This window comes from Phyllostomus discolor, chromosome 8 (assembly GCF_004126475.2).
Source record: "Phyllostomus discolor isolate MPI-MPIP mPhyDis1 chromosome 8, mPhyDis1.pri.v3, whole genome shotgun sequence".
Classification (NCBI taxonomy): Eukaryota; Metazoa; Chordata; class Mammalia; order Chiroptera; family Phyllostomidae; genus Phyllostomus; species Phyllostomus discolor.
In genome coordinates, this window is record NC_040910.2 from 90,178,922 (window position 1) to 90,205,758 (window position 26,837).

General features: G+C 44.5%; 1 protein-coding gene and 1 pseudogene across 1 annotated transcript; one reads left to right on the forward strand and one right to left on the reverse strand.

Annotated features, from left to right (window-relative positions):
• Positions 1–754: 754 nt before the first annotated feature.
• DCAF7 (DDB1 and CUL4 associated factor 7) lies at positions 755–25,163 on the reverse strand. The gene is made up of 7 exons (XM_028519293.2): positions 24,787–25,163; positions 14,407–14,565; positions 13,588–13,699; positions 13,084–13,202; positions 9,987–10,196; positions 8,728–8,845; positions 755–5,572 (listed from the first exon to the last, which is right to left on the reverse strand). Exons 1-7 carry the CDS (start codon positions 24,922–24,924, stop codon positions 5,400–5,402), a joined length of 1,029 nt encoding a protein of 342 aa, XP_028375094.1. The 5' UTR covers positions 24,925–25,163; the 3' UTR covers positions 755–5,399.
• On the forward strand, positions 6,164–6,582 carry LOC114502399 (annotated as a pseudogene).
• Positions 25,164–26,837: the final 1,674 nt, after the last annotated feature.

Sequence of the window (26,837 nt, forward strand, 5' to 3'; positions counted from 1 at the left end):
TCCCACTGCTCCTTAGTTCAGGCTTTTATTTTTTTCTCATTTTGACTGTTCTAATAGGTGAACCGATTGCCTGTCTCTACCCCCTCGCCCCCACTCAAAGGTACTTTCTTCCTGGCTTCTAAAATGCAATTCTGAGCATGACTTCCCTCTATGTACTATTTCCAGTCTCATACAGGAGGAAGGTCTAATCTTCTTTCAAAGTACAAAAGATTCTGATCTGGCTCCTGCCTACCTCTCTAGCCACATTTCCTACCAGTCCCCATAGAAAACCCCACATTGACTTGTACTTCTCTGAATATGACCATGCTCTTTCTTGCATTTAGAGACTGGTACTTGGGTATTTTCTCTGCCTTAGACACCTTTCCCTATTCCAGAGAACTCCTGCTTAGCCTTCAAAACCTAGTTCCAGTATCTGTCTTCTGAAGTTTACCCTGATCCTCTCTGGCTCCCACCTGGCCGTAGGTGATCACCAACTCTTTAGGACTACCAGTAAGCCTGAACACGCCTGTTATTGCACAACACTGACAGTATTTGTGTCTGTGGGTGTCTCTTCTGGTAGGCTGTGAACAACGTGAGGGTCATGGCCCCGGCATGGAGTAGGTGCTGTGTGTTCAGATGAAGGCGGTAAGGCAGGCTGTCAGATAGAGGTGAGCTGGAGTGGAGTCTAATTCCCCAGCCAGTGTCTCTGAAACATGACCATAGTGCCAGAATGGAAAAAACTGAATTTATCACAAGAAGAAATTCAGTCAACCTATACATGTTCAAGTTTTATTACAAAGTATGATGGACAGAAAATATGGTCTTATACAGGAGACTGAAACAGAATGAAAGGTTGAAAATTAGGTTTAATATACCTAATTAAGCAAGAAATAAAGTCATAGACATAACACTCCACTTTCAGGTGCCTTTGAAATAGCCTTCAATGGGGATTTACCATTGTGGTTTCACAGCACAGTGTTAAAATTTTATTAAAAGCCCTGTGTACAATCAGTCCTGTGAAAATAATATCTTAAAAAGAAAAATGGTTACAGTACAGTTCTGCAAGGGGCAGCTTCCTCTTCACCTGACCAAAGGATGCCACAAAACCTATGGTATGGAGGAAAAGTTTAAATATATAACAAGAAAGTAAGTTCAGACACACTAGGCTAAAAGGGACAGAGATTGATTGGCTAGAGCTTAACATTTCAGAGAACAAGAAATCTCCATTTTCTACATAGAGGTTTGTACAATCATGCTACAAATTCACACTAGGGGAGAGGGGATGGAAAGTCACTGACAGAGGGGTTCATAAAATACACAGGAACCAAAGCAAATGATTCATACTTGACTCAAGAAGCAAGTCAAAGCTTTAGCTCAACAAGTCATAACACACTGTACACCACAGTCAACCCAAGGTGAGAACATTTCTTTTAAATAGCAGATATCACAAGTTCATATCCACTCGCTTGTCCCAAAGGTGGGCACTTACAAGTTTCCCAGCTGTTACACAGACTGCCAACATCTTTCTTCTCGAGTTCATACTTTCATTAGCTTATTTGTTTCTGGTTTGATATACCAGTCCAAGCCTCTTTGGAAAGGCACCTGCATGTCCTATATTTAAAAAATAATATGCAGAAAGTAGCCTGAGAGGACCTGGCCCATATATTTGCCTTTGACCATTAGCAGCAATGCCCACTGTGGGGGAAGAGGGTGCAGGTGCGGGAGGTGGGCAAGGCTCTGCAGTTGAGACTTTCTCAGTAGCTGGTTCGGCCAGTACAGAAAAGACGATGCTTAGAGAGCCTGGCCCCAAGTTCACAGTGACTGCTCAGTTCAGCTTTCCTCCCAGGGAAAAACCAAATGAAGTGCCAAGCATAGCCCTCCTTCCTCATCCTGGAGTGCAGAGAGTAAAGGGGAGAGTCTGCTTTGAGACTTCTACTTCAATGGCTTCCCTCTCCCCAAGCCAGGCAGTTGAAGGAACTGCTATGTTCTCACACAGGGGAAGGGGGGCACATGGTCTTGGGCTGGCCTTCCTGTGTTTGGAAAACCTTGTAGCCCCTACCTATTCTTATAGTCTAGGAATTCAAGGCCCAGGCTGCAGCAAGGAGAAAGTTCTACAGTGGAAAGGAAGAGGAAAGAGAAGAGGAAGAGAAAGGGGAAAGGTGGGGCAAAGTCAGAATGACTGTTTACAACCTCTGCTTCTTCGGCTCTCAATAAACCTACAGCCAAGAAGAGCCACGGTCTGGGACAATCACTGGACTCCAGAGACATGAAGATTTCTACCACCAAACATCATGCATGGCTGCATCACTGCAGGGAGAGACTCCTCTGCCCTGAGCTGTCACCCTGTCCCCACAGTTACCCAGCATCACAGACAGCCGGTGAACAGTACCTGCCACCCACGCCACACCACAGACAGTGTGAATACTTCCCCACCTCAGGCCATTACTGCCCTCTAATATTTTCTCCTTTGATCTAAAGCAACACTTACCGTTGATTTTCTCCCACATTCTAAATCTCCTCCTAAAGCCACGACCATCGTCAAAACCTTGTAGAAATCTCAATTTTTTGTTTCTTCCCCAAACCTAACCAGTTCTCTGAGAGTCAATCCTGGTTCTGATAAAACATTCTCACCTAGTTATTAAATATCTTCCCTCTTCAAGTCCTCTCCTCGCAGCCAGATTCCTTCCTGGAAGGAGAGGGTTCCAGCTCTCCTGAGAGTAAACACTCAAGCTCTGGGAGGACTTGTACCCATTCACCAGCTCTCTGAAGTGGAACCTGAGGCCAAACTTATTCCGCACCTTCCCCCACTTCCTCTCAGGGCAGATAAGAAAAACAAAGGGTAGCTTCAGCTCAAGGGCCAAGAACAAGCCAAAGAGCCAGCAGAGCCAGGGCACAGAGGGGCCACCATGGCCCTTCCAACGGCATCCTGGCAGCTGCTGTGCTCCCACTCCAGGAGAGCAGGTGCAGACCCTCCCACCCATGCTCTCTGGCTGTCAGTTTGAGAATCTAAACAGATTAAACAGACACTTGCTTTTGAAACTACAACAGATCTGTGCTTCCTGGAACATGGCTGGCTGAGAGGCTTTCTAAATCTCGAGAGCACAGAAATCCCCTCTTCAACCATGAGGCCGTTTGGCCTGTGGCAGAAGGAGAGGGCAGGAACTGGGACTTCCAAATACCAGCGTCCCAACCTCTGTGAGCGAGCATGTGTCAGCGCAGGGAGACGGGGATGTGAGGTGGAGGGCTGCACTGCAGGACCTTGGACGGTGACGGGCCGGGAGTCCACAGGGAAGGGAAAAAAAAATCAAAAGTTGTAGGTGAATAAGTAGCAACTTTAACCAAGCATATTCTAATTTCTGTTAAGTACTTTTTTTTCGCCAGGTTGTTTTCGAGTTCTAGTTGACAAATCTCACCATTCAGACCAGGTTTAAGTGCAGACTGGGAAAGGAATCTTAAATCAGAACTCAGTATACTTAAGCCCTGCCAAGCAGGACCAGGTCCCTCTACCACCCTAACCTCCATTTCAGACCCTTTTCCACAGGAGGGAACGGACCGCCTCCTGGAGCAGGCTACCCTTGGGAAAAGGACCTGGAACCGTCCAACACAACTACAAGCAGAGGAGGGTTCAGACCAAGAACCACTCACTTTACATCTCCCCATGACATACTGCAAGTCTGGTGGCAAAAGCAGGGGAGTACACCTCAAGCAGGTGACCAGCCAAAGAGCCCCAAGACCAGCATAAAAAAGTAAAAAGGTAGAAAGGGAAATAAAAGAGCTTTTTACTTTGGGACAAGCCCCTGGGTAGTAAAGAGGTATGATTTTGAGGATACAAATACATCTGCTTCTGAAAAGGAAGACAGCGGAAAAGCTCTCACAGGGCTCAGAATGCCGAAGCAGGAGAGAGCCTCCATGGACACAACCATCAGACTGAAAGCCTGCTACCCTCCCCGGGTCTCAGAAACCTTCTGCCACTTGGCAGCGCATGACAAACCAGGCAGACTCCTGCCCAGACTCTAAGTGTGTCCCAAACTCAGCCTACAACCAGAGCCGCACACGAGCCCCCTCTGTGGAACTTACTCGCAGAACGGAAACGGACACCCGCGCCCTCCAAGTCCAATACCGCTCGGAACCCAACCTGGGGGCAGGGTGGCGGACAAGTGTGCTCAGAGCTGTTAACTGGCTGACCCTGGGGTCTCTGATTCTTTTTGTAGCTATCTATTTATATGATGGCCTGAAATCATGATGGCCCATCAGTCCCTCCCTTATAAGAGGTGGCATCTCCCCAAACTAAGAGAGACTTTTTTCAGGGTAAGACACACAAGTTGTGTGTCTCTCATGCAGGAGTCTCACCTCAGGGCACTCAACCAAGGAGTGGCTGAGGGACCACCAGTCTCAGTAAACTACACAGACATACTGAAGCTGGGCTATGGATCATTCTCGCCTATCGTTCAAGATACGAAAGAGAATTTCTGGGGCTTTTATTTGCAGGGAAAAACAGACTCTGAAACTAGGTACTGGAAACATGCTGTGGGCTCAGCTTTCCTGAAACCATTCCCCTCAAGTCCCCAGCTGGCCCATCTCAGCTGTAGCACACTCTCGGGAGGTTCCTGTGGGGCTGGACAGAGGTACTGCAGGGAGAAACGGCAGGCTTCACACATCTGTTTTGGAGCCCAGAATGCCCTTGAGAAGAGCCAGGCTGAGAAAAGCTGTGAGAGCTGACCGACTTCAGAGCACCAGGGCGGTGTGGGACTCCCAGACAGGTCCGTTCTGCTCGGGCAGTGATTCAAGAAGGCAAACTGCTCATGGGGGCAAGGGCCCGGTGCCACGTCCAGGCACGGAGGGAAAGGAGGAAGGTGCTGATAGGGAGGACTACGAAACAAAGGAAGAAGCCAGAGAGTAAAATTCTTTTCATAAAAAAATTAGCCTGATAGATAAAAAATATACAAAGTTGAAATTTGTTACAGACATAGATAAGAGGAGGAAAGACAACTTCAGATTGGTTATTTGTTCCCACTTAAGTGCTAGCACGGACATGGACACAGAGCGCTGCCTTGGGCAACAGACAGACAGAGACATCTGGGGCAGAGGACTACGCACACGCCCAGTGCCGGTAATGCTCATTAACACGATGGCTGACAAACAAATATACAGAAATTTTTAATTGAGGAACCAAAGGAGAAGAGGAAAGGAGAGAAAAATCTTAAAACTCAGCCCTGGGCTGAGGAGGCATCACACAGTGCCGAGTCCGGCGCCGAGTGATGGGGTGACTGGCCAGGAACATCTAGAGCAGTTTCTGGTAATAGTGGGTGCAAAGCAATGAAAGACACACTGGCCACCGGAAACATGTTTCTTCTTACTTTGGGGTGGGGCAGAGGCGGGAAATACATAAGCCCCTGCCTCCCGGGCGTGGCGCCTCCACACTACACTCTGAGTATCTCCAGGCAGTTGTTGTAGCAGATGGCAATCCAGTCGGGCTGAGTCGATGCCCACTGCACGTTGTTGATCTCTCCCTCGGCTGTGTAGGCCAGGATAGGGTCCTCGATGGCCCGGGGCATTTGCTGGATGTCCCAGATGAGAGCCTGATGGTCATCCGCTAGGGACACAGAAAGCCAGAAAGCCAGGTCATACCTCAGGCAAAGAAGATAACCACCTCTGCATTTGGTAGTGGTGGTAGTCCGACTTTACAAAACATCTGTTCACCAAAACCCCAGTGAGGGAGATTTTATTTTAAGCCCATTTTACAGGCGAGGAAACTGAGATTCAGAACTGTTAAGGGGCTTGCCCCAAACCACAGAGCTCTGCACCCAGTGAGTGGCAGGGCAGACTCAAAGTGAGCCTCCGACTGTCCCAGGACTGTACGCACTGCCTCAGAGCTGGGAAGCCAGAGTGGGAGTTGGTGGGCACCTCTCATGTAGGCTGAGCAGGCACCAGGAAAGGAGGATGGGGTGAGATAAAAATGATTTCAAAACAAGTCATTTTCAGCCACTTACAGTGCTTGAGTGATTAAAGATCTTTCTCTGAATATTCAATTTAATGGAACTTCCCCCCTATTTTATGGGCATTTACAGTTAAATGAGGTGTTAAACAGATAATGAGATGAAGTACTGTGTGGACATGTGTTATTAAAAACAACTTCCCACTCCTTCACCATCTGGGAGCCTGTGGAGTCTGCCAGGAACCGGACTTCTACAACAAACATGTCTGGAAGGCTGTGGTCCAAGGCCATTTTTGCTGGCTATAAACGGGGTCTCCAGAACCAGAGGGAGCACACAGCTCTTCTTAAAATGGAAGGTGTTGATGCTCGAGATGAAACTGAATTCTATGTAGGCGAGAGATGTGCTTATGTGTACAAAGCAAAGAACAGCACAGTGAATCCAGGTGGCAAACCGAACAAAAAGGGAGCGCTCTGGGGAAAGGGAACTTGTGCTCATGCAAACGGGGCTCGGCCCGTGCTCAATTCCACAGCAACCTTCCTGCCAAGGCCACTGGACACAGAACCCATGCAATGCTGTGCCCCTCAAGGATTTAACCTTACTGATAAATAAATAACAACCCTGACTGTGTGGCTTGGTTGGGGGCCCCCTGGCAAAGCGAAGGATCCCAGGTTGGGGCACACCGTTGGGCTGCAGGTTCAGTCCCTGGTCAAGATGCAGAGGGGAGCTAACAGATGAATGTTCCTCTCACACATCGATGGTTCTCATCTTCTTTTTCTCCTTCCCTTCCCTCTCAAATTAGTAAATAAAATCTATTTTAAAGAGTAAAAAATAAATAAAAATTAAAAATAAAAATAAAAACAATTTCCCCAGTAAAAGGCCCCAGGAAGAAGGTGGTCACCTTAAATAAATAGAAAAGCACATGAGCTGCCTAGAGGGAAATACTATCACGAGAACAGTGGTTCTATTAGGATGGCAAGGTTGTTGGTTAGGTTTACTTTTTTCTAGTTCTAAAGTAACCTGCAATGTGATCATGTTACTTTTATAATCAAAATAGTAAGTTCTTAATCTAAGAGATGAAAAAGAAAAGGACCTTCACTCCCACAGTGTCTCATAATCCCATCGGCCCATCCCAGTAGGAAAGCCTGTCTCTGATGCACAGGGGATCTGAATAAACTAAACCCTCACTGGCCTCCTGCCACGGCTGTGTAACCCAGGCAAGGGTGAGATGCCCTCCTGGTGACAATCTGTCAAGATATCTGGGGAACTGTTTTAAACGCTCAGCACCTCTAAACCACTAAGTTCTTTTCCTCAAAACTAAACTAAGCACACTCTTCAGCAGCACCTCCTTCCACAGAAAGGACTCACAACAGGTGCAGCCCACACAACAGCGGCGAGCCAGGCAAAGGCAGCAGCAGGATGCCCTGCGGGGGGTGTGGCTCAGGGGACTGAGTGCCAGCCTGCACACCAAAGGGTTGCCAGTTTGATCCCCAGTCAGGGCACATGCCTGGCCAGGTCCCCAGTAGGGGCACACAAGAGGCAACAACACATTGATGATTCTCTCCCTCTTTCTCTCTCCCTTCCCCTCTTTCTAAAAAAAAAAAAAAAAAAAGAGGCAGCAGCAGGAGCAGATGATGAACTTCTGCTAGGGGGAACATTCCTGTTCCCCATGAACAATGGATGACACCTTTATTTTTCCCTTCACCCACCCCTTCCTATCCACACACCCCTGGGGGAAAAAAACAGGGCGGTAATGAAGAAGTCAGACCACAAGCTGAGTAAGGTACAGAGGAAGGCAGCAGGACCCTAACTGCCCCTCCATGAGATACACAGGCATGAGCAAAGGCCCAACACAGCAAAGACTTCATAAACCTTTCAAATTAATGCTAAAATGGCAGAAAACCACCTAACCACTACACTGCTCCTTTGGCTCCATAGTGAACAAGGAAATGAGGACAGTGCTGATTAGCAAGAGGAATACTCATAGTTAGAAGGAAACCCTAGACACTGACAAAGATAAGGTGCAGAACACTGTGGGGCTAGAGTGAAATCCCATCTGTGTGTAATAAAGGGACAGGTATTTGTATGGGGGCGGGGGTGGGAGACTGTGCGCCTGCATATATCCACATAGAAAAGTCTGGAAGGAGACACACAAACTGTTGTTAGAGGTCACCTATGAAGAGTACAACTGAGGTGGAAATGGGATAGGAAAGAGAAAAGATGTTCACTTTCCTATCTTATATGCCTCTGTACTGTTTTAATTTTTAATAAGAGAATTATATTATTTCTAAAATAAAAGCACACTGATAGCCAGCCTATTTCTAAGGGGTTCTCCTTCTGGTCTGGCAAACAGAGAAATGAAAACTACAAGTCACACAGCACTGACCAAGCCAGGCCACGAAGAGCCCTTCGATGCATCCAGAGCTCCCAGTGGGTTCCTCACATCTCCCAAGGGAGATGCCAATCGTGACGGTCCCAACAACTCTGTTATGTCTGAGGCAGACTGCCCACATTCCTAGGTCCAAGTCCTCTGTGTCAATCTAGATTTCAGGAGGGCGGTGGGGAACAGTGTGAGACACGAGCCTATAACTGATACGTGATGTAAATAGTAAATGGAAGATGCTCTGATCTCACTGAGAATACAAGAGCATTTGGAAAACTGGACTGCTTCAGTTTCACAAGTGTGGGGAACCTCTTAATTGAGTTACTTTGTGTAAAAATTTCAAACTATCCTTGGAAAACAGTAAGATTACAATTCTAAGAAAGATCTTCTTACCTCTCCCTCCCTAGGTAGCCCCTCCCCTGCCATGGTTACCTGCAGTACAGATGTGGCAGGATGAATGTGGAGCCCACGCAATACCATTGACACATGCTCGGTGGTTGTTTAACCTTGCGACAGGCGTGCATGGAACTCGGACATCCAGAATCACTACCTGCAGAAATAACAAGTAAACTTCAGAGTGTGGCAGAAAAAAACAAACAAAAGACACTACACAGGAGAAAAATATTTATTTGTTTGTTTGTTTATTTAATTTTATTTTTAGACAGAGGGGAAGGGGGGAGAAAGAGAGGTGAAGAACATCAATGTGTGGTAGCCTCTAGTGCACTCCCTACTGGAGACGTGGCCCGCAATCCAGACAGGTGCCCTAACTGGGAATTGAACCAGTGTCCCTTTGGTTTGCAGGCTGAGCCACACCAGCCAGGATGAAAATAAAAATTTTTAAAGCATACCTCCTTCATTTGTGGATTTAAAGATTATTAGATACATAGGCTCTCTGTCCCAAAAGTAGCTACTGGATTGAGGAAAAAGAAAACAAAGAAGACACAGGTAGTTTACAGTCTATATCTAAAGCGATACAGGGTCTTCAGACTGATAAGGAAGGGAAGATCCAGAAGCAGGTAACTTGAACCTGGATACTGCACCAAGTCCCCTTGGGTGCACACGCTGACTTTCCGTGCATGCTCAGCACTCTCTGCCCCCAAAGCGGAATTGGGAATGTAAGGAGTCTGAGGGACTGGCTCCACAAAACAAAGTTAATTGCTGCATCATCTCTACCCACAACTTACTGTTTTTATCAAGTAACAGGATAGAGTTGCTGCTTCCATGTTTATTTGCCAAAGCTAGAAGAATCTGACTTGACTACAAAAGGGGGAAACTGCCTGTTTCTTTACTCAGCCCCGTGAGCACATATGACTTAGTTTACTTTTTAGATATTGCTTTTCTTGACACCAACTTCAGCTCCTCGAGTATTGAAAGTTCTTAACATATTGTGCTTGTTCTATATCAGGTTTTTTCAGTCACTGCACTCCCAGGGTTTTGGGTTGGATAAGACTTCGCTGCGGAGCCCTGTCCTCCACTGCAGGAGGTTCAGCAGCATCCCTGGCCTCTGCCCACGAGATGCCAGTAGCACCGCCCCACTCCTGCTGAGTTGGGATAATCAAAACCGTCTCCAGACATCTTCAAAAATCCACCGGGAGAAAACTGCTACCAGTTGAGAACCACTGTTCTTGATATATGAAGTAGTACCTGTGTTAGGCGGCAGGGCCTATGCTATCCTGAAGCAGGGTGCTCACCTCCATTCCATCCATGGCCATGGTGGCCAGGTAGTTAGGGTCCTGCTTGTTCCAGCAGAGGCGAAGCAGTGGGTGATGCTGTGGGTCTTCATAAATGATGGTGCTGTGTTCTAGATGGCGGAGGTCAAACATCCGCACCGAGCCATCAGCACCCACAGAGGCAAACATGTCCCTGCCACCCCCAGCCCGGCTAAACGCGATATCATAGACCTGTTGGTGAACAAGACATTTCGGTCAGATCCCTCTCCATTACCTCCTTTTCCCATACCAGGGAAATGTGCTATCCCTAGTTCATCTAAACCCCTGTTCACGACACAGGAGGAATTAAATAGAGCCAAACAGTGTCTGCAAGTCTGGAACTCGAGAACTCTAACATCAGTGACTTCCCAAAAAGTGAAGATCATTCTGCTCTGGAAATTGGCTGGCTTCTTCCCACATGCACTTTCCAAGTCTTCTTCCTCCAACCCCTGCGACAGAACAAAGAGCACACACCCTGCTGACCAACAGAGCACAAATACACTGAGCAAGTATGCTGCGTGCTTAGACAGGCTCAGCGGAAGCCAGAGCCAGTGGCTGTCTTCTACCATGACACGAGATTGAGACATTTATTTCCTGGGCCTTGGTGGCTTTCATCTGTGTGCAGTGAGAGGCAGATCCGTGACCACACTAAGGCCAAGATCATCAATTAGAGAGGCAGCAGCAGCCCTCCTGTGGCCACTTAACAGCCAACCTGGTTCTGCTGTGAAACCTGGACCTGAGACTCATTTGCAAGAAGTAACAGCAGTTTTAAATAATGGGAGGCATTCCTATATTCACAAAGAGGTTTAATATCACTCTCTTGCCCTAGGACATGCTCTGTTTCTTCTCCTAGTTGGTCTGCATTCATAAGTGAATCAATTTGTTTTGAATCATTGTTTTCTGTATTTATTACTTGCTGCAAACACTGATCACCACTACTGTCTATGAGAAAATAGAGGCAGAGGGCACCAGAGAGCTTTAGAGAAAGGACAGAGAGACAAAGCCAGAGCCAGACAAGCAGATAGAGAGGAAGAGAGAGAGACAGAAACTAAAAAAGAAAAACAAATGAAAGAAAAACAAAACCCATCTTCTGGGGTCAAGATTAGTAACACCTGATTTCTGGAGCGACAAGACTGAATTTCTCACTAAATGCCATGACTCCAGCTTCTTAAGGTTCTGCCTACTACACGACACTGCCAAACGAGCACCTGTTTCTATACAACCTCCCTTTTTCTCTGACTATGAGGAAATTACACCTCTCCCTCTATGGTAGGAATGAGGAATGATTCCAAAGGGAACTGGCCAGCTCACCACCAGGAGGCCCAACAGCTCCAGGCTCTGTCCAGCACCGCCCAGCTGTGTAAGGGCAGGCGCATACCTATCAATCTGCACACACCCTGGGGCCGGCTCTCAGCAACTCCCAAGAACAGGAACACCACAGCAGCATCACTGAGCAACAGGGTGCCACGGGCAATGTGGCCGAGTGTATAAAGCTCCCTCAGCTTTAACTGACTGCTTCTTCATCGCGGCTCCACTAGTGTAGTTTGCTACAAACCAAGGGAAGACAACAACCCCACATGTATGCTACCTTCCTCTACACCAATCCACCATGTACAACAAGAGCCCCCAAACAAGTCTTTACCTTGACAGAGAGAGGCGGGCTGAGAAACACCAAAGGTGCTGGGAGACAGCGCTGTCTCTCTGAGAGCAACTATCCTCAGGTTTACTTCTTCCAGGCCAGGGTGCTAGTCTAGGGCCTGTTTACTGGTCCTGGACATTTCCTCTGGCAGGGAGATGTGAATGTATTTCTCCTCCTTTCTTCCTGTCCCCTGAAGCATCTCTGGCAATGGCTGTGTCCCCTCCATGGTTCTAGCTTTTGCCAGGTAAACACAGCTGCTGGGTTCTAGTAACCCTGCTTCCTCCCTTGGCCCTTCTGGCCCATAGGCAGTGCCCTTCCTGCTGCTGCTGTTCTCTAGATTACCTCACTGCTGCCAGTGTGGCTGCTTGGCTTCACCATCACCTGTGCAAGCAATGCCCTGGATTAAATCCCCTCTGCTTACACACTTAGAGTCGTTCTGGTTTTCTGGACTGGATCCTGACAGAGAACAGCAAACTAAATTGTCACATAACTAAAATGTAGCAACCTGTTCCACTGGATGTCAAGAGGGTTTCCAGAAGTTCCTTACTGGTCCTCCCTGCAGGACAAACTCTTCCTTTGCCCCTTGGTTCAGCAGCAGCCCAGTCCAGCAGTCTTGTAACATATCTTACCCTTAGGAGCACAGAAAGCCAAAGAACAACCCCTTACTAAGGATGATAACCTGGTCACCAACTTCTCATTCTGTGACAGCCTCAAGTTTCTGACCGAAGGTCGAGGCATCCTTTTCATCTGCACACATAATAATATTCCTCGCTGTGCAGGGAAAGGTAGAAGAGGAAAGGAAACACTGCCCACAGGAAATCAGGATGCTAGGAGCATGCAGCAGCTCTGGGAGGAAAAGATTTATGACCATTTTCCAAAAACCACTCATAAGAATGCTCTAATTAAAACACAATCACAAAGAACTTCCTGCGGTTTACAATGAACAGCAGAGAAACATCACCATCAAAATATACCAATATTCAATTCCAAACAGTTTTAACTATTAAGTGAACACACTAGAATTTCATAAAATAAGTTGAGAAAAACTGATGAATTAGGTTTAACTTCCAGGAAATTTCCCTCTTCCTGCCTCCCTCCTACTACCCCTGCCCCCAGAAAGCAAATATATTTTGAGATAAGTGTTACTCTAAGATTAATTTTTAATCACATCAGATCCATGCTTGTCTATAACAGAGTTCATTATTAAAAAACAGAGATCTTGGGCATGAAAAGAAAAATGACAGACTGTACAACACATTGTTTCTATCAGTCAAAAAACGCACCCCTTTACAACAGTGCTGTTTTCCACTGTTTGGACACATTACTATTTTCACTTTAGACACGATGTTAGCATTGATTTCTGCAGCATTTGCCAAACAGTGAGAGGACAGCCTGACAACACCGAAGGCACAGAGAGCCGAAGGGGGACAGCATCATTACCTCTTTATCATGGGCGATCAGTTGGGTCTTCACATGGCCAGACACAAGGTTCACTCGCCCCAACACCTGCCCTGTCTCCAGCCCCCAGATGGTACAAGTCGTATCAATGCTGGAGGTACCTGGGAACAACCAGTGCATGTCAGTGGCTGAGGGGAGTGAGGTTCCCAGGCAGTCTTCTCTCCCAGTGCCTACTCACCTGTTCGGCACAGACCACATGCCACAAACACCTCCTAGAACAAGGAGGGTACCAGGAGAGCCCAAAAGAGTCAAGTGTTCAGTCCTTACCCTAGGACCTTGGACTCTCACTGGCAACAAACTGTACATACACAGGAAGCTCGATTCCATCCATGGAATTAATAAACACATTCCACATCTAGTCTCTTTAGCCCCATCTAGGATAATGCATGGACCTCGGCCCCAGTTATAAATTGGCCCAGTGTTACAGCTGAGAAAATGTTATCTTTGCTTCTTCAAACTGGAATTAGCACTCCCTCACTCCCTTACCTAAAAGATAAGGATCCACCTCATTCCAGTCAAAGGAGGTCAAAGGAGCACAGAAATCTGAGTTCTTGTTATTGTTTAGCAAACATTCCAGCCTGGTCTCTGTTTCCCCAACCTAAAACAAAAACAAACAAACAACAACAAAAAAAACAATCAACCAGTCTCATCTTCACCAAAAATCTTTAAAGCCCCATTTAGATAACATCTTAGTAAACATAAGACATGGGGGTGGCAGGGAGCAGAGCATTTTATCATAAAGAGTAATAAAACCCAGAGGAACTCCCTGAATACTACTTCTTTCCAAGCTTTCTTCTCTGCCTAGCTCTGTTTTCCAAATTTTTCTATAGAGGTCTTCTCACCTAGCCCTACCCAGAATGAATCTTGGTTCCTTGCCTGGCTGGGCACTACACCTCTAGGCTAGGAAATGCCACTGCCGATAAGCTAAACTCCACTGACGGGGGAGGTGACGCTCCATAATCCACATGCACACTTCACTAGAATCAGTGGCCCTGTAGTTTGTTTAATTTACTCAAAAGTATCTTGGCTATAAACAGAATAAGAGGCCTCAAGTATCGCCACCCCCACAAAGGTTATATCAGGTTAACTGAGCCTTGGATTTCCAGGGCTGGCTGCAGCCAGCAGCAGGAACTTCCAGGAATCTTGGCTAGGTTTACTTAGGAAATCTGCTGAGGCAGACCAGGTCATTGCAGACACGTAAACATCTGTTTCTCTGGGGCTTCAATGGCACTCACTGCCTCCAGCCCCAGTCTGGTCTCCATGACTCTGTGCTGCTAACAGCAGCTGACACGAGCACCTGCTTACCCTCCACACTCGGAGATAGTCGCCGCTTGTCGCCAGTAGGTCTGGATAGACGCCTTTTGTGTCAGGGATCCACATGAGCTTTGTGGTGGGGTACGGATGGTCAAAGGTGTTTCGGCAAATAAACTCTGAACTCTCTTCATCTAAACCAACAAGCTGAACCTGTAACACAACACAGTTGAGCCATATAAAAGTGTTTTTCTGGAGCAGAGTTAGGTACATCAGAACGCTGTCAGTGAGGAAAGTCCTAACACAGTACTACAGAGTCAAGAATGACCACAGAGAGAGGAAAGCTAGTCCAACCATCCCATTGCTCAGAGGAGGAAACCCAGACTGGGAGCGCTGGGTTAGTCAACACTGCAGAGCAGGTGAGAGGCAGGGACAAAACTTGAAGACAGGTTTTCAGATCCAAATCCTGCACTTTTGACTGGTAGAATTGCATTATCTGCCCTGAGGGTTACACCTTCCTCCACAGCCCTGAAGCATCTGATAAAGTATGTTTTCAGTTACTCCACTGTCTTAAAGGGCTGTAGGTATTTAGACCCTGTGCAGTTCCATACAACAAAGCAACCCTCACCCCCACTGGCTAGTAACAGGTTTACGCAAAAAAAAAAGTATGAAAAATGAGCAATCGAGAACTTTGCCAATATTGACTTCCATTGTGGCTCAGTCAGTGGGAAACACCATGGTATGTACTTATGACCTTCCACCAACTGGAAGATGGAATGGGGAATTTTTGCTAAAGATCCATAATAAGATAACCACTAACCATACAACAGAAAAATAGAATTTTTTACTCTGACTCACTTTCAGTCTTATACCAGTATTTTCCTATTTTTTTTAAATGTAGGTACAGATGCATACAATAGAATTTCACTTACTTTAAGTGTACAGTTCAATGATTTGGAATATATACATTTGCAAATGTATATAGTTTTGTAAACCTCTCCAAATAATTGATATAGACATTTGCATCACCCCCAAAAGTTCTCTTGGGCTCCTCTGTAGTTAATCCCCTATCCCTAGTCCTAAGCAACCTGTGATCCATTATAGCTCTGCCTTTTCTATATCATATAAATGGAGTCATTGCCCTGGTTAGTGTGGCTCAGTGGACTGAGTGCCAACCTGCGAACCAAAGGGTTGCTGGTTCAATTCCCAGTCAGGGCACATGCCTGGGTTGTGGGCCAGGTCCTCAGTAGGAGGCACACAAAAGGCAACCACATATTGATGTTTCTCTCCCTCACTTTCTCCCTCCTTTCCCCACTCTCTAAAAATAAATAAAAATCTTTTAAAAAATTATTTTAAAATAAACAATAAATGGAGTCAATAGTGTTGAGTCTTTTGTGACTGGCTTCTAGCATGCCACTCTCGAGATTCATCCACGTTGTGTATATCAGTAGTGTCCTTTTTTATTGCTGAATAATACTGTATTATATGGAATCACTATATCCAGCTGATAAACTTTGGGGTTATTTCTAGTTTGGGGTCATTAAATGTAAATTGATATAAACATTTATGTAAGAGTTTTTTTGGGGGTGGGCAAGCTTTAATTTTTTTCTTGGGTAGACAACTAAGAATGAAATTGCTGGGTCATAGTTTATATTTAACTTTATTAAAAAACAAACTCCCAACCTGTTTTCTAAATGGCTTTGTCATTTTGCATCCCCACTAGCATTACATGGGGGTTCCACATATTCCACATTCTTGTCAGCACTTGGTATTGCCAGCTTTTCTTTTTAAGTCATTCTAATAGGTGTAGTAGTAGTAGTTTTATTTGCATTTCTTTTTAAGTCATTCTAATAGGTGTAGTAGTAGTATTTTTATTTACATTTCCCTAATGATACTTAGCACCTTTTCCTGTGTTTATCTGCTATCTGTATTTATTCTCTGGTAAAGTCCATTCAAGTATTTTGTCCTTTAAAAATTCTTTATTGTTTTCTAAATTCATAGACAAATCAGGCTGAAAGTACAGAGTTCCCATATACCCCTTGCCCCCACACATGCACAGTCTTCTTCACAGGCATGTTTGTTATCAACTGATGAACCTGCCACCCAAAGCCCAGAGTTAGCATTTGGTCTTTGTAGGGTACATTCTGTAGGTTTTAACAAATGTATAATAATGTGTATCCATCGTTATAGTATCATATAGAATAGTTTCGCTTCTTTTACTGGGTTGCTTGTTTCCTTATTTATTGAGTTTTCAGAGTTCTTTGTGTATTCTAAATACAAGTCCCTAGTTATGGGTTTTTAAAGATTTTGTTTATTTATTTATTTTAGAAAGGGGCAAAGGGAAGGAGAGAGAAGGAGAGAAACATCCATCAGCTGCCTCCCACATGCCCCCAACTGGAGACCTGGTCTGAAACCCAGGCATGTGCTCTGACCAGGATCCAAACTGGTGACCCTTCAGTTCGCAGGTCAGTGCTCAATCCACTGAGCCGCAATAACCAGGGCCCTAGTTATGTGTTTTGCAAGTATCTTCTCAGAATATGGCTGTTATTTTCTTTCAGTGTTTTTTGAAGGGAAATTTAAAATTTTGATGTCAGTTTATCATTTCTTTTATAGCTCATGTTTTTTGTATCCTAGCTAAGAAACCATTGCCCAATCGCAGGTAACAAATACTTTCTTTTAAGAGTTTTGTAGTTTTAGATTTTATAGTTAGGTCTCTGATCCATTTCAAGTTACCGTAATTGTTTTATATAATGCAAAGTATAAATCAAGGTTCATTTTTTTACATATGAATATCTGATTGCCTCAGGATCACTTGTTGAAAATACTGTACTTTCTTCTTGGCCTCTCTGTTGAAAATCAATTGACCATGTATTTTTGCATCTATTCCTGGATTCTCTGTTCTGTCCCACTGGTCTATATGCCTATCCATTTACTAGTACCACATTGTCTTGATTGGAGCCACTTTCTGGTGAAGTCCTGAAATCAGAGTGTGAGTTCTCCAACTTTGTTCTTTTTCAAAAAGGTTTCGCAATTCTACACACTTGCTTTTCTCTATAAACTTTAGAACCAGCTTATCAAATTCTACAAAAAAACTGCTGAAATTCTGATTGGGGTTGTTGTATTTATAAATCAGTTTGGGAAAACTGCTATACTAAAAATATTGAGTCTTCCAACCCCTGAACATAGCAATTCTCCATTTACTTAGGCTTTCCTTAATTTCTCCCAGCAGTTTTGAAGTTTTCAGTGTAAAAGCCTTGTATTCCTTTCATTAACTTTATTCCTAAATGTTTCTAAAAAATGCTTTTTTATTGATTTTGGAGAGAGAGAGGAAGAGAGGAAAAAAACCCCAATGATTGGTTGTTTCACTTATTTATACATTCACTGACAGACTCTTATATGTGTCCTCACTAGGGATAGAACTCACAACCTTGGTGTATCAGGACGATGCTCCAACAATGTGAGCTACCCGGCCAGGGCCCTAAGTGTTTTTATTGGGGGTACTTTTTCAGCTGTTAATAGAAGGGAGCCAGATTTCTCCTTTGGCTATTATTATTTGTATATAACTTCCTTGAAGAAAGGGGTAAGTGGGTGAGTAGCAGAATTTCGATGCCAAATCCTACACCAAACCCCTCACCATTATATTCTCTATCATTTTCTTACTCAGACATAAGTTTTACCTATCTTAATGATCTTCCAATTGGGTTTATTTTATTCTTTAAATGTATGTTTAGATTGTAAGAAAATTATAAAGTGTATGACTATTGTATACAATCAAAGTATAGGTATATTAAAGTTACTAACTCCCTCATCCCATCCCCAATATATCAAATTACTAACTCCGTGTGTGTTGCTTCTGCACTCTTCTCTATGCTCAAACATATTTACACACAAGCGTAAGGTTTTCCCTCAACTTTCAGAAAAGATGGGATATTATATCCAGTGCTATAAATCTTACTTTTTATTAAATAAAACAATGGGCATCACTTAGGTCAATATGTAGGTCCAACTCATTCTTTTAAACAATGCAAAACATTTTATGCCTTGGACACACGTGTGTGTGTCCTGCTGTCATTACTTCTGGGGGCCAGAGTTCCAAGAGCATTAGAAGGTATGTGCATTTTAAATTTTAATAGATGCTGATTTACTTTCTAAATAGGTTGTAGCAACTCACACTCCTACCATGTATTTATAGTAGTGCAATCTACAATAGTTTCCATCAAATGTGGCTGGCCTAATTTCTCCCTGCCCTCTTCAGGACTGGACTATTTTGCCTGGATGTCCAAAACATTCTTTATTCACTTTTAAAATGAACAATAAAAACTTTCCTAGGAAATGTTTTATGGCCAACTGTTCTGTGTCCATTTTTCTTTACTTCAGACCTTTATTTCTATTATTTCTTTAACTGCATATTTGAGTTTTTGTGTTTCATTTTTTTGGTCTTCTTCAGGAACACCAATTATATAAGTTAGGTCTTTTTTTATTTTCTATATCTAGTACGTTCTAATTGTTTCCATTTCATTTGCTTAATCTGTCTCCCCTATCCCTCCCTCACTGTATTTTCAGCAGTTGGTATCCATTTTTATTTTGCAATAATTTTTGTTTTTGCTTCCACTATTTTCCTGAGCTCTACCTGCTGATGTTTTTCTTCTGCCACCATGCCTTATTTTACCAGATCTGCATCTCTGCTTGGAGGCCTTTATTTTCTTAAATTCTCTGACTTTGTGTGGCAGGGCTGGACACTAATTTTCGACTGAGATAAAAAACATTTTTTCTAGTGTGGGTACTTCACCTGCCACTTGTTTCCCATTTCCCCCGCTCCCTACTTACAGTGTTTCTATAGCTACTATGCTGGTTCCTTTTGAATGAGGCAAGTTCTCCCTCAATGATGTAGACAGTTCCTGTGGGAAAGAGGTCATGGCCATGTTCCAAGTTAGCAGAAACATGTGAAGCTTTTGCATCTCCCCAGCTTACAGAGATGAGGAGCTGCCGAGCTGCTCACAATTTAATCACTTGTTCAGTCGGTCTCATGTAATGCTTCTAGAGAAGATGGTACTTCTGTGTCCCCTTGTACAGCTTAGCTCCCCTTTGCCCACAGTGTCAAACAGGGTCTGAAGAATCACCTGCTGCCAGCCGGTGCACCCTCTTTCCACTGTCCCAAACAAGGGATTATTGATTTTGCTCATCAAAATCCTATTCTGGAAAACTGCCCTTCTGAGTTTAAAACTGCAGCCATAGATACCCTTTCTCAGCAGCTTCCTACACCCATTTCATCTTCGTTATACTGCCATCCTTCTTCACTGCTGGTCAGAACATTAAGGAAAAATTATCTAACTTTAATCATCTTATTATCAACATGTAGGAGACCCTTCTGCCCTTTTCTCCCTAGTCTCCCATCTTCCTGCTAAACTTGTCTTTCCCATCTCCGCTCTTTTCTATAACTGATGCTTCACAACACTTTACCCACGGCATGTGAAACAAATGCCCCTAAAAAGAAATAGCTGTGAAACATGATCAGTTTTATTTATTTTTAAACTATGGATTTTATTGTGTCAGATGTCTTCTAAGGAGCAGATATGCAATATAAAATATTTACTCCTCGAAGGCATGACCGCATCTTCACTTTCATTTTTATTACTTTAATGAATAACAACATAAATTATTGTTCACATTACTCATACCCTATATTTTTAAAAAATTTAAAGATGTCATGTCTAGCCTATTAATGTAAGCTTCCTGAGGGAGGAAATTGTGTATCCCATTTATTATACAGAGTGCCAGTACCAGAACATGAAGGTCGATACATATGTATACGTGTAATTTTTTTATGCCTCCAAGTTATCCAAATCAATACACCACTCCAGTCAGTGGGATATTTCCCCAAAATCGTTAATATAACCAAAATAAGCTAAAGCCAAATTCTGAGAGAATAAAGCAGCTTTTCTTGGGCTTTTCCATTTGACCTCCCTTCCAGCCCGTTCCTGACTGTTGCTGATCACTGTCTGCACAGACATCCTGCCGCGTCAAACTCTGAGATGAATTCTGACACAGCACCCCTTCAGTTCCTGGCACAGAGGCTGGCCAACCAGGCACCGCCACCTCAAGCAGGCCAAACTACCTACAGAACACAGATTCATTCATAGTTCAAATCACAGCATCTCCAGTACGTCTGTGTGAGCCAGGTTAGAGCAAAAAGCACTTTTATCCAGTTGGTCCTATGAAGGAATTAGTCCTCTCACTGTCTAGAAAAAAGAAAGGAGGAAGTTAAAACCAGAAGAGTTTTTATTGTTTCAATTCCCCTGCTGACAGTCTTGCCAGAGCTGATGGAACCCCACAAAATTTCCAAAAGTCTAAATATCTGTCCAAAATACGTACATGTACTATAATACATTTTCTTTATTGCTGCCAATCTCATGTCTGCTAATGTAGGCTACAGGTTACCAAGTATCATCACTGTGCCTAAAACATGTATGTGTTCAATACATGTTTGCTGAATTAATGAGCAAATAAATGAGGACCCTGGAGGGCTACCACAAATACTGAGAGATGAAAAATAACATACCAGAGTCAAAATAATTACTCACCAAATAGATAAAGTAACTCTGCATTAAAAAAATCTCAGAGGAATTAACAAAGGCTGACAAAGCGAGCATTCACCTTATGTGTATTTCAAATACAAAGTAATCTCACCCAGATTCACTACCAGTATTTTTCAAAAAGAGTCAGGTACCTATAGTCGCTCTCTTCACAACCTCAAAAATGTTTCCTAGATGCTAAATAAGATAAGTAATCAGATAAGTTAAAATTAGGGCAAATAAAGCCCCATCATCCTACCACTTCTATTCAAAACTAACCCTGAAACATGCCACAAACTGCTGCCTATCTTTCCCCATAAAAGACAGGAAATGTCACCTGTCCAAACACCACAGATATTGTCAAAACTCAGGCGAAAGACCAGAGTTCTTATATCAGAGTCACTGTGTCTGAGCCTGGTGGAACATGAGAAAAGGGACTTAAATTAGAACATTACAGTACTTACAAGTACTGCAGTCTTCCAGACCACAGAATGGGTTTAGTTGAAAGGAGTCATGGGAATTACGCCCCCCCCACCAACCCCCCACCCCGAGTCTTTAAAAGGCAAATGAATGAACATTATTACCTTTTAAGGTAACTTTCTCTCCCAGGGTCCTGATTCCTCTTTGGAAAATTCAGAAGTCAAATTTACCTAATACCCATATAATTCTCTTTGATTATATTTCAATTACAGGTACAATGATGATGATGATGATTAAATAGTAGCTAACATTTCTAAATCGCTTGCTATGTGCCAGAGTTCCATTACGTGTATTACCTCATTTAATCTTCTTACAGTTTACAGAAAGGAAACTGAGGCACAGAAGTTAACTTGCCCAAGGCCATACAGAACTGGGAAGTGGCAGGCCGGAGATCTCAATCCAGGCTACCTCAAGGAGGCTGGCTATCTGGTAATAGAGCTGTTTTCATTGGATGAAAGGACAGAACCAACGTTTGGGCACTTACTGATACAAAAAGATCAGGTTTCTGCCTGTGGTCAGCAGATGCCAAGGTAATTCCAGGGTAAAGTTCTTAGAGTGCCACCTGGACCACCTGTGTCTGAATGACTTGAGTGTCTGTTAACTTTAGGGGTGGAGCCCAGGAATGTGCCCGTCCCTCAGGGGATGTCACACCCACACGAAAACTTAGGGAACCACTGCTTCACTGCCAAGGCTGCTACATCTCCCAGCAAAACCCACAGGGAACAGAGAACACAATGGCCAATAATGGGGCAGAATCCTGTTCTTTACTCTGTAATGATTTCCAGATTTATTTAGATGTTGGAACACCTGAAAGTTAAGTCATTCTTGCAAGTTCTAACAAATTTAATTCTATCAATCTAGGCATAATTTTACTATAGGAAAACATGAATACATTAATACAAACTTTAAAAAGTATGATCATGTATAATCATGTTTTCTGATAGTCAATGTCTCCACAGTAAAAAAGACCATTTCTGGGCTTTTCATCAACATTAATTTGCTATGTCCATTTATTCTGTCCTGCTGAGGGCAAGCAGAAACCAAAGGTCTGAAAATTCCAACCAATTATTTTTAAATCCCTGCAAAATTATGAAGTCTGGCACCTCCATGTCAAGTTTTCTCCAAAACTGAGCCTGAGTATAACTGCTTTAAAGTGGGATTTACCACCCACCAGCCTCTAGCCACAGACCCTCTACAGCAGGACTTCTTACCTTGGGGTCCATGAACTTGAACTGAAAAATTACATTCATATTTTCACTAACCTGTAGTTGAAATTTAGCATTTTCTTCAATTATAAATGGAGGCAGTTACAGCGGCATTATTCTGTGTCTTTGTCACAAATATAAATCACTGATTTTTTTCATATCACAGTACAGTTGTTAAACATCTTTAAATGTTGTTAAACCTTCATCACTACTTCAAAAGCACAATAATAATGACAGCGATGGTGCAATTCAATGAGCTAATATAAAAGTATACATATTACTAATATCACTTTTTAAAAATGTTCTTGATAACTGTAGTTCCATATAATTGGTTTCCTTCATAACCCTATGTACTTTATGCATTTGAAAACACAATTGTGAAAAAAGGTCCACTGACTTCAGAGGGTGTGCACGCACACCCTCTCAAGTAAAAAACCTTGACTTGGGTGGGTGGAGGCACAAAAATAGCTTTAAGACACTGATCACCTACATCACATGTGTGAGTTAAGACATAGTTAACTGCTTATTCTGATACTACTGGGATTATCAGTTTGCATTACACTACTAAGGCCACACTGCCTGTATGCCTGGCACAAAAGAGCTCTCATACAATTGCTAAATCAAAGGACAAACTTTGGGGTAAAGTTTCTGCAACTGAGGTTTGACACCAATTACACCACTGACTCCGCCAGCAGCTAACCGTGGCTCAGTTTGTTCTCTCTTAGAAATGTAACTACCTACTGCTTACTCAGATTAACCCTGGAAGAACTTGCAAGGGGGGAAAAAAAAACATCTACTTGTGTGAGACTCAAGCCCTTTAAAAGACATATTTCACTTTTTAAAAAACCTGTATCCTTAAACAATAGTTCTAGTGCTCTTAATTTCACGAATGTGGTTTCAAATCAGGACCATGAATTCCATTCCCAGCTCTGCTGTCCACTATGGCCGTAAGAAAGAGGAATTAGAGAAAAAACAAAGTTATGTCTTGCTCAGGACTTTCTGGTTTCTGTGGGTAAGTGGTGGACCTGAAACTCAGTGTGCACTCCACGGTATTTGTCTGTAAATTGTGTACATGTAATGTCTGGGCAATGAGAGTTCTTCACTTTTATCAGTTTCTCAAAGGGGATTCCAGAGAAGTTAAGTCCTAACTCTAGAGAAACAGCTGTGCTGCTAAAGAAATGCAGACAAACTTACAATGTTCAAATGTTTTTTATGGGACCTTCACCTTTCCTACAACAAACTGTGGGTCAGAAATAACAAGACTGACTGACATGTGCTAGTCAAAAGGACCAATCAGGACCCAAGCCTAGCCTGCCTGGCCTTTTCCCCTGCACATGACTGTCCAGGAGGAGTGCTTTCAACACACTAGTCAAGGCTTTCAATTGCTTTGATCCTTAACAATCCAACATTTAGAAGCTTCCCCCTGCTACCTGTGCTTCTATGAAGGCTTCTCAAATTGGATACTTACCATTCACGGTAACACATCTGTATTAGTAAGAAGCCAAGGAAAGATACGGCAAGTCCTTCTCTAGTCAGAAAACAGTGGCGGGATCAAGGCTACAGGCCAAGATTTCCAAAAAGAGATCGCTTTATAAAGGACAGATATGAGGCAGCAATGGCAATCCTGGCAGAGGGACTGGGTTAACCATGAATAGTACCTGGGGCTGGGAGTAGGGGGAGGAGAAGCCTGCGCGGTAAACAGCCCTAAGAGAAATCCAGCATGGCCAGGAGTGACCACCAACTGAATCGCGAGCATTATCCTTCACAGTCATCACTCTCTTTTTCCTCCTCCTTCTCCGCCCCCCAACTGAAGCAATGCGGCAGGAGGGAAGGAAGACAGGAGTGATAAATGGCGTAGCACTGGGGTGTAAATTCGGGTTCGAGGTCTGTTTCCGCCACGAAATAGCTGTCTGACTTCGGCAAGCCACAACATCGTGCCTCGGTTTCCCCATCAGTAAAATGGGGGTACGGGGTAACTACTCTCCTGACTACACAGGAATGGTGCCGAGGTTAACTGAAAGTGCGAAACCCTCGGCTCAAGACCAGACTCAGAGGAACCGCTCCGTGGCGCTAAGCCAAGTCCGCAGGAGGGTCCTGGGGTCTGGGCTCCAGCCCGGAAAGGGCGCTCCAGGGGCCCGCTCCCCGTCAACTGGGTTCCGAGCCCCTGCCCGGCCCACCTTGTTGTTGTACTCCTCCACGAAGCTGCCCAGCGCCAGACGAAAGCGCTTGTCAGGCCGCACGCTCCAGTTCATGGCGTAGACGGTCCAAGGCGCTTCATACTTGTAGATCTCCTTCCGTTTGCCGTGCAGGGACATGGTGGCTGCCGTGGGGCCGCAGTGCGGGCCGGGTCAGCAGCGGACTGAGGCGGACGGGGCGCGCGGCGGCCGAGGAGCCGGACCTGGGACCCAGGGGTCCGAAGGGAGGCGGGGCCGGGGCTGGCAGGGACAGCCTAGCCCGGAAGCGGGGCCTCGGCAACAGACAACCACAGCCTCGGCCCGACCCCCACTTTCAAACCTGCTTGGGCTCGGACAACAGCCACCTTCCGTTTGAGACACTGCTCCCGCCCATCTCGAAACGGAAGCCACGCGTTCTCCACAGTGGTGCCGGTGGTTGGCTGCTTGGCACGTCATTTAGGGAAGCTCCTTCTTCTCATTGGCTATTGTACCTATAGCTTTTGAAACTTCCTCGCTATTGGTGCAAATGTTTGTCATCCCAATTACTTATCCAGCTTAATTCCAGGGGGCAGGCTCTTTCTCTGTCCCATAGGTCATTGGCTGACCAAGATGTCAGTCAGAGAGCTAGCGCAGTGCGGGTGAAAGGGGGCGTGGGTGGTTTAGCGGCTGTAGTAGGGAGCAGCAGGCTTTCAAGTTCTAGGCCAAGTCTGAGAGTGAAACCCCTTGTGTGACCTCTTTTTGTTAGGTAGGATAGATCGTAAACCAAGGCAGGCAAGAGGAGGGAGGCCTGTCTCACCCACTAACTCAGCAGTCCTGCCCCCGGTTTGACAATATCGCCAGGTGCACGGGAGGAGGGAAGCCCTTGAAATTCTATGTATCCTTTCCACTGTCTGGGAAACCGTGTCTTCATTCCAAGGCATGGAAGGGGAAAGAGAAGGGAGTCCACAGTGCCTCCCAAATGAAGCAAATAAAGCAACTTTGATTAATTCCCTACCTCTGGTCACTATCGGGTGTTACAGGGAGTTCCTAATGCTTACATAAAGAGCCCATAAATAACTTTGGGTAACTGCCTCAACTTTAATTAACTGCCTCCTGTCTCACATTTGTTTTATAACAAAATGAACAAATGTGGCCTGCAGCAAGATACGGATTTGGGCTAACAGACTCCCACGCATACCTAAGTTTGGGTAGTCACGTCCCCTGGGGAAAGCTGGCACCACCTTTCAATCAATATGTAACTTCTTCACCCCCATTACACCAACTATATAAGTCCTCAGAACAAAGGACCTGATGCTGTTGCCACCCTTGCTTTTGTCACCCATGCTCTTGCCTTTCTCCCCCACCTCAGCAAAGCCTGTTCTCTTCCAAGAGAAGGTATCACCAATAAACCCTGCCTTCACACTAATAGGATTGCTGATCTGTAAATCTTTACTGTGTCAGCAAAAAACAAAAATAAAAAAAACAAAACAGGGTTTCTCCCATACTACTTTGATTTCCACTCTGCAGCTACTGTCCCGAGTAGCTTCTCCACACTGTCCACTAAAAATTAAAATCTTGCCTTACTCAAGGACCTGCTGCATTTCGTGGCACTGAGCCTCGCAGCCTGGCAGTCTGTCCCTCGAGCCAAATGGGAACCACCTTCTCTCCTCATTCATGCTAACACACCCTTTAAGACGGGAGTTATTCTCCCATTACACCAAGGGCCGGCCGTTGGCTTACCTTTTCAGACTGACCCACTGATGTGCCCAGGGCCAAGCCACTTTCAGTCAGGCCTTCCTGTGCTTTCCTGTCTATCTAGAAATGTTAGGCATTCCGGGGTGGGTTTTCAGTGGGCAGCTCTCCGACCAGCTTGGCTCTAAGTTTTTTAGATCCCCTACCATCCTTTTCCTGCCTCGCCTCAGATCCCAAAGCAAAAGCTAATCAAACCCTAAATTTATGTGTTCTGAGTTTGAAACAGAGAAGGGTTCAAATATTTATGATTTAAATGGTTTCCAATCCTTTTCTTTCAACAACATTAAAGGAGGATTGTATTGACTTGTTAGATACCATTAAAC